The following is an 8964-nucleotide window of genomic DNA, read 5'->3' as shown; positions in this document are numbered from 1 at the left end:
TGGATACAGTATTAATGCACACAAATCCCAACTAATATTTTATTTATTATCTTGATGGACGAGAGGGTATGAAATTTTTAATTTAAATTTTGTTCTTTGAAAAATAGTAAACTTTTTTATTATTAGTTTATTTTTGTGTAAAAGTCATTCATGTGTCATTCAGCTCCCCACCAGAGGGGGCGGTAGTGAACACAAGCTGTTTGTGAAGCTCAACTCCGAGCGCTATCGCGCATGTGCAGATTAGTCCGGGTGAGAGTGCCTGAGTATAGACCTGCAAAAGATCAAAATTAATAGTTTAGGTTCATCTCTGTGCAAGAAGAAGAAATACTTTGATTTGTGTTTTGTTCCTGTCATTTGGGCGATTTAAACACCTGCGGCTGTAAACGCAAGAGCTGCTGTTTGTCGTCCTTCAACAACAAGCAGAAGATCTGCTGCGTTTCGTCAGGTGAAACATGAAATGATCGGTCTGTTGGGTCAACTTTACACAACTAATATCCTCTAGGGTCTGACTGGATTTTATGTCTCATAAAGCCGCTCACGGGTTTTTAATTCAATGTGAGAATTTTTTGTTTTTATCTCTGCATCGTTTTATTTTTATGTGTTTATTTGGTTATTATGTCCTTATTACTCACTGTCATGGGAGAAAGGGCGATGATGTTTTTGTTCCTCTGAGCGTGTGTTTGTCAGTAAAATGTTTCATGATCCCTTGGACTAATTTGAATAAAACTCTCAGACAGTGGACATTGGATGAACACCTACAGGTGATGATGACATTTTAGTCAGTCTGACACAAGATGGCTGCCACAGCTAACTGGTTATAGAAAACTTTAATTGCTGTGACTCGCAGTTTTCCACATGTGAAGTTGGATGTGGTAGTAGCTGACTCCTCCACTACGTGTTTTGAAATGTGTTGAAAGTCCAAGTTAAACTGAATCCTTACGTCATGCTTGCACCTGTTCTTGCAGGTGAGTTCCTGACCTCTGACCTCTGCAGGTGACCTGGGACGTAGCTGGATGGCCTATGTGAGTCAGGTGAACAGCAGTTTTGTTTCTAACAAACTGAATATTTTCAGTTCCTTTACTTTTAAACTAAACACCTTCAGTCCAGGTGATTGTACAGCTGAAATATTACACTAAATGAACCCATACCATACCACTTTATTTATAGAGCACTTAAAACAGCTACAAGGCCAACCAAAGTGCTGGTTCAACCAAAGTGAAACACGACAGTAATAAACATGGATTATATAATTTTGTAATATTTACAACGGAATTGTTGCTGACAAGAAGAATTGTTGCCGACAAGGAAGAAATACCCCCCCGCTCCCGTTGATGTGTATCAGTCAGATCTCCCAGTAGAGCTTCCTCAGCCCAGCTCTTTCTGTTTCCTGTGCGAGTTCTGGTTTTGACACGAAAAGAAAAAAACACTCAGCACAAACTCTGTTCTAGGCCAGAACTGAAATGCATATTTTATCAGGAGCTCACAGAGACCAACAACCATCCAAAGTGTTGTGAGCATCATGTTTAAAATCTTAGTTTCACTTTTATTGTTCAAAAAGGGGGAATTGGAAGTACGGCCTCCGTTCAGCCGCACATCCATCCAAGCATGTTGTGAGCATGATAACTTGAAAGATAAGTGAAGTACTGACTTCCAATTTAGACAACAGACATAAGAAAGGTCACTAATCCGGTCTCTTGTAAATGAGTCCTCGAGGCTCAATGGGACCCATCTAAATAAAGGTTGAATAAATGAATGAACTATTGAAAACTGGGTTGACACGTCAAAATCCAAGATGGCCACTGTCATAATTCATGTAGACCTACCAACCCAGTCTTTTGAGGAAACTTTGCTTTCTAGTTTTTATATTGCTCAAAAGTATAGTTTCCTCAAATGACTGGGGTGGCCGAACATAAAGTTGGTCCCGCCCCTGACTTGGTCGTTTCACCTGGTGGAGGATTAACTGCTCCCTCCACTCGTCAGGATCTGTCACTGCACTGCCTGGAACAAACAACAAACCTCCCTCTGTTCCTCCACACAGTGTAACTTCTGCCCACTTGAATGTTTCCCACTAAAATGTTAAAGTTTACTCTGTTCAATTCCAGTACAGAAACACACTCATCTCAAAAACTACAAACATTCTTTGTTTAAACCATTCAGCCGTGGTGGACATCAGCGTACTGTTTGTTTTTTATTTTTATTTTCACGTTTATCTTTTTTTCTTAAATGTATTATTTATAAGTCCCTGTAAAAGTCTGTATTTTTTGTTCTGGTAAATTTAAGGCTTAATTCCTGAAGGCTTAGATTTTCCCCACAGATTTTTGACATTACAATATCAAAGAACATTATGGTTTTACAGTCAATTTAAAATATAAAACATTTTAGGAAATTGATCAAACTTGGTTTTCTGGTTTATTTAATTATTTTTCTTCTGTTTCTTTTTCTTCTGTTTCACCTGCAGTTGCTGAGCCACAGAACCAGGCTAGTCAGTTACCTACCTGGAATCCATGTGTTGGTCCGGTGTGTAACCAGAAACATCAGTGCAGCTGCAGCTGCATGTTCTGATCCACCCATCATGGCTGCCAGTCCTCTTCGTCAGGGTACCTGTCTGCAGCTAGGAACGATTAAACAAATCACATTATTAGGACTGATGTTTTATTAATTGTTTAAAATTCTAATTAGTCTGGGGAGTGGTGGCACTGAGGTTAGACAAGTTGGGCCTGTGATCGGAAGGTCACTGGTTTGACTCCCCAGACCGGCAACATCAAAATGTGGGTGTAAAAGGTGAAACACCCACATCTGCCTCAACCCTCATTTGCCCCACTCTGCGCCCTTGAGCAAGATCCTTAACCCCCACCACCATCTTGTCCCCCGGGCGCCCTAGATAGCAGCTCTCTGCTCCACACAGAGGGCTGTAGTAGCTCAGTGGTCTGGTTGTGTCAGAAAGGACATCCGGTGTAAAAAATAATTGCCACGTCTTCATGGGAGTTAGTTTGCTGTGGCGACCCCTAGGGGTGGACGATATGGCTCAAATATGATATTGTAATATTTCAGAGAATTCTGACGATGATGATAAATTTTGTGATATAACAAAAAAAAAACAGAAATCATAGATATTCATTTGAAAAAAATGAACTTGTTGCTTTGCAGTATTATATAAAAACAAAAAAACGGGTTAATTTTACTGCAATTAATTTATTAATTAAAGTATTCAGTCTCAAAGTATAAAAATAAAAAATGATCCTTCTGTTATTTAGATTGAAAAAGTCTGCACAAAATATAGATCAACAAAATCTACCACAAAAACTAAAGTGCAGGTGCAGTTCCCAAAAAACAAACTTAAATTAAAGCTTAAAATCTTTTGAACGTTAATGTAACATACAACAAAAAATATGTTGCCTTTAAATGAGCCATAACTTCCAAAAAATGTGACAGATACTGAAAACAAATTAAATGCTGTCTGAAAGAACTGCTGATCAGAACCATCAGCCAATTACCTGATCCTCAGAAAAGCAGCTGGTCTCGAGGTTTGAGCTGCACAATTCCCAGTCGCTGTTGGTGCACAGTCAGACTCAGGTGGCTCCGCGGTCAGACTTGACCATAAATCGGTGGTTGATGCATTCACTGTTTCCCCTGCCATCATACAAGTGTGGTGCCCTGCCACGTCAACAGAACCGAGCGCACAGTCTACTGAACCAAGCTGCGCAAGTTTTTTTTTTACCAGTATTATCGTGAACGATATGGCATGGCCCAGCCCTAGCGACCCCTGTCCCAAGGTGTGAGTGAGAGAGTGAATGGTTAGTTTTCTCTGTTTGTCCCTGTGATGGACTGGAGACCTGTCCAGGGTGTCCCCCACCTCTCACACAGTGACTGCTGGAGATTTTTGGGCTGTGGGAGGAAACTGGAGTACCCGGAGAAAACCTATGCATACACGGAGAGTGCATGCAAACTCCACACAGAATGGCACCCTGGCTCCATCCAACAACCTTCTCACTGAGAGGTGGCAGCTCTGTGCCACTGTGCTGCCTGAACACAGAACAATAAAATGGTAAAATGACTCGCACTAGGTTAAAAATCAGAAAAAAATACATGGTTTGTAAAAGAGATTTAAAAACAGGAAGTGAAGAGGCCTGTCTGATGGTGGTGGTTGGGGGGGGGGGGGCAGATTGTTCCAAAGTTTAGGAGCCTAAACTGAAAAGTCTGATCTTCTCTGAGCTTCACTTGGTTTCACATTCAACTTGGTTTTTGGATAACCAAAAACAGCTGATCAGATGTTCTCGGTGTCTGAGAAGGAACATATGGTTTAAGTAGGTTGGAGAGATTTGAGGGTGCAAGGACATTTAGGCACTTAAAGGTCAACAGGATAATTTTTAAGTCTATTCTGTAATGCATAGGAAACCAGTGAAGGGAGGGTAAAACTGGGAAATGTGCTCAAACCTATAAATTCCTGTTGAAAGCTGATCTACAGCATTTTGGACAAGTTGGAGTTGTGAAAGTGACACCTGGCTGACCCCAACATAAAGTGCATTACTGTAATCAAGTCGGGTTGTAATGAAGGCATGGACTATCTTCTCAAGGTCAGGTCTGGTCAACTCTGACTTAAGCTTAGCTATCTGCCTTAACTGGAAGAAGCTTTTCTGCAAAACAGTTATTCTGTGTATTCAACTTAAAATCAGAGTCTACGATCATCCCCACATTCGTAACAGACTACTTATGATATGGCTCAAGAGAGCCTAGGTTTACAGGAAACATGCCTGGAGTAGAGCTATGGCTAAACACAACTTCAGTTTTCTTATTGATAAAACTTGAATAATCTGACGTCATTCAAGCCTTAATGTCATCAAGACATTTTAACAGAGGGTGAATGGAGCAAGAACTATTGGGTTTTAAGGGCAGATAAATCTGACAATCATCAACATAATTAAAAGAAAGACTATGTTTCCTCAGAATAAATGTTGGATAAAAATATCCTCTGTTCATCTGACTTACTCAAACCGCACTCGACAACAGAAGATTTTTAACTAGTTGTAAGGGCAAACTTTCACAACAGGTTACACAGATGTTGAGAAGCTTTACATGCATGGAGCCCAGTCATGAGAATTTGCCACGGGCAGTGTGCAAAGCTTGTATTTATATCTTAGACCTTGAAGCAACAGCTGCACGCCTGCAGCCTCAAATCAGCTCCTCACCCAGCTCTCCCTGCTACTGAAATGTACTGTTTGTGGGCAGTTCACATTTTTCCCATAGTAGTTAAAAACATCCATAAACCTTGACCAAAATTCCCTGACAATAGACCCCAAAGGAAGGAGGTACAATAAAAACCAAAGTGGCCCAAGAATCAAGCCCTGTGGAACCTCACAGAAAAGAGGCGCTGAAACGCCAACATTAACACAAAAGCTCCTGTCACTCGGATAAGAATGGAACCATTCTAATGCTGCACCAGTAATCCCAACCCAGTGTTCTAACCATGATATAAGGATACTGTGGTCAGCAGTGTCAAAAGCAGAAGTAAGGTCCAGGAGTTCAAGAATCACAAACTGACCAGAGTCATTTGGTAAAAGAACATTTTTACAAACCCTTACTAAAGCTGTTTCGGTGTTGTGTAATTGTTGAAAACCAGACTGACAGATCTCAAAAATCCCATTCTCATTCAAAAACTCATTTAATTGAATAAAAATTATTTTCTCCAAGATTTTAGAAAGAAAGGGACGTTTTGAGATTGGTCTGAAAGCTGAAGAAACTAAAGGGTCCAGATTTTTTTAATTAATGGAGTTACTACTGCATGTTTAAAAACAATGAGGGCCACATTTATATCAATACTGCTGTTTATAATAGTTAGAACAGATGGTCCAACCGAGGGTAGAACTTCTCTAAAAAACTATGCAGGGATGAGGGCAGCACAGAAACCTGAGGGGTTCATATGACCAGCAACATCCTTTAAAGATGAGAGGGAAATGGGCTCAAACTGGCTGAAGGCAGCTAAGCAAGGAACAAAGAGAGAGGGGTCAGCTGTGGAATGAGGAATCAAAGACCTGTCACCTCAGACTTTTCAACAAAATACCTGATAAAATCGTTACCAGTGTCTACAGAGGCCTCCATGCTGGCAGACTGAGGCACAGATAAAATGGAGTTTATGGTTTTAAAAAGAACCCAAGATAGAAAATACAATGCAAAAGTGCTTACAAATGTTTCATTGGCTACAAAGAGGGAGAAATCTTTGAGAAAGAACATTTCTAACACACATAAAGAATATCAATATTTGCTTTATTTTACTGGTGTGTTGTTGTTGTTTTTTTTTATTATTTCTCTCTCTTTTGTGCCTCACCTGATTCTACATAACTGATTAGTACTTGTATCAGTACTCAGTATTGGCACGTACTCAAATGTGTGTACCGGCACTTGTACTCTATTTGAAAAAAATATTGTATTTGTGCGCTCTTAATGAGTGAGATATAAAAAGTGCTTTGTAAAGAGTGTAATCCAGTATATAGAACAGAAAGCCATGAGTGAATGGGGGAGTGAGAAACTGTAAAGCACCTGCCGAACGACCAAACCCAACTGCGCACCCCCCTCCACCTGTCGGTACTGGCGTAACGCTACCGGTAATTAGTTGCGCGCAATACTAGCTAGCTAAAAAGCTAAAAACAAACAATGCGCGGCTCAGCTGTCTCTCCATCCAACTCTAAACTGCAGGTACAGACAGCTCTACGTATCTCCCTTCCCCCACACACTGCTCTAAGCTGCTGGTACAAATGCAGCTAGTCTTTTTTTCTTTCTCCGCACCACGCTCTGGGCTGCTGGTGCAGGTCTTCCCTGCTCTAAACTGTTGGTACAAACACGCGCAGCTCAACTGCCTCTTGAGTTCCACAGTCCATGGACCAAGAACAGAGTCAGATGATCAAAGACAGAGCATCAGAGAAATGAATCATCCCTGCAGGAACAGAGGAAGCTGAAACACCACAAGCTTCAGGGTCAGCTGATCACCTTGTTACAAGTTCTGGAAGTTATAGCTCATTTAAAGGCAACATATTTTGTTGTATGTTACATTTATGCTCAACAGATCTTAAGCTTCATTTTATTTAGTTCTTTTGGGAAACTTCACCTGCACTTTAGTTTTTGTGGTGGATTTATTGATCTATATTTTGTGCAGATGTTTTCAATCTAAATAACAGAAGGGTCATTTTTATTTTTATACTTTGAGACTGAATACTTTACTAAATAAAGTAATTTCAGTAAAATGAACCCTTGTTTTTTTTAGTTTTTATATAATACTGCACAGCATCATGTTAAGTTAATTTTGTCAAATGAATAACTATGATTTCTGTTATATATATATATATATATATATATATATATATATATATATATATATATATATATATATATATATACACAGGTCCTTCTAAAAAAATAGCATATTGTGATAAAGGTCATTATTTTCCATAATGTAATGATAAAAATGAAACTTTCATATTTTTCAGATTCATTGCACACCAACTGAAATATTACAGGTCTTTAATTGTTTTAATACTGATGATTATGGCATACAGCTCATGAAAACCCAAAATGCCTGTCCCAAAAAATTAGCATATTTCATCCCACCAATGAAAGACAAGTGTTTTTAATACAATAACACCAACCTTCAAATAATCATGTTCAGTTATGCACTCAATACTTGGTCGGGAATCCTTTTGCATGAATGACTACTTCAATGCGGCGTGGCATGGAGGCAATCAGCCTGTGGCACTGCTGAGGTGTTATAGAGGCCCAGGATGCTTTGATAGCGGCCTTAAGCTCATCCAAAGTGTTGGGTCTTGCGTCTCTCAACTTTCTCTTCACAATATCCCACAGGTTCTCTATGGGGTTCAGGTCAGGAGAGTTGGCAGGCCAATTGCGCACAGTAACACCATGGTCAGTAAACCATTTACCAGTGGTTTTGGCACTGTGAGCAGGTGCCAGGTTGTGCTGAAAAATGAAATCTTCATCTCCATAAAGCTTTTCAGCAGATGGAAGCATGAAGTGCTCCAAAATCTCCTGATAGCTAGCTGCATTGACCCTGCCCTTGATAAAACACAGTGGACCAAAACCAGCAGCTGACATGGCACCCCAGACCATCACTGACTGTGGGTGCTTCACACTGGACTTCTGGTATTTTGGCATTTCCTTCTCCCCAGTCTTCCTCCAGACCCTGGCACCTTGATTTCCGAATGACATGTAAAATTTGCTTTCATCCGAAAAAAGTACTTTGGACCACTGAGCAACAGTCCAGTGCTGCTTCTCTGTAGCCCAGATCAGGCACTTCTGCCGCTGTTTCTGGTTCAAAAGTGGCTTGACCTAGGGAATGCGGCACCTGTAGCCCATTTCCTGCACACGTCTGTGCACGGTGGCTCTGGATGTTTCTACTTCAGACTCAGTCCACTGCTTCCGCATGTCTCCCAAGGTCTGGAATCGGCCCTTCTCCACAATCCTCCTCAGGGTTCGGTCACCTCTTCTCATTGTGCAGCATTTTCTGCCACACTTTTCCCTTCCCACAGACTTCCCACTGAGGTGCCTTGATACAGCACTCTGGGAACAGCCTATTCGTTCAGCAATTTCTTTCTGTGTCTTACCCTCTTGCTTGAGGGTGTCAATAATGGCCTTCTGGATAGCAGTCAGGTCGGCAGTCTTACTCATGATTGTGGTTTTGAGTAATGAACAAGGCTGGGAGTTTTTAAAAGCCTCAGGAATCTTTTGCAGGTGTTTAGAGTTACGTCGTTGATTCAGATGATTAGGTTAATAGCTTGTTTAGACAACCTTTTCATGATGTGCAAATTTTTTGGGACAGGCATTTTGGGTTTTCATGAGCTGTTTGCCATAATCATCAGTATTAAAACAATTAAAGACCTGAAATATTTCAGTTGGTGTGCAATGAATCTGAAATATATGAAAGTTTCATTTTTATCATTACATTATGGAAAATAATGACCT

At 40.4% G+C, this 8964-nt stretch overlaps 1 protein-coding gene across 1 annotated transcript in view; it reads left to right on the top strand.

Moving 5' to 3' along the window:
• Nucleotides 1-241: 241 nt before the first annotated feature.
• Nucleotides 242-8964, top strand: part of mmadhcb (metabolism of cobalamin associated Db) — a gene marked incomplete in the record, with an annotated part of 166578 nt that continues 157855 nt past the window's right edge. The window contains 3 exon segments of the mRNA XM_037675451.1: nt 242-445; nt 966-1031; nt 2459-2597. Of these exon segments, the coding sequence (XP_037531379.1) occupies nt 1014-1031; nt 2459-2597 (157 nt within the window).

Source organism: Nematolebias whitei, chromosome 4, assembly GCF_014905685.2.
Source record: "Nematolebias whitei isolate Nwh7 chromosome 4, NemWhi1, whole genome shotgun sequence".
Lineage (NCBI taxonomy): Eukaryota > Metazoa > Chordata > Actinopteri > Cyprinodontiformes > Rivulidae > Nematolebias > Nematolebias whitei.
The sequence above is the reverse complement of the archived record's forward strand: the minus strand, read 5'-3'. Positions and strand labels throughout refer to the sequence as shown.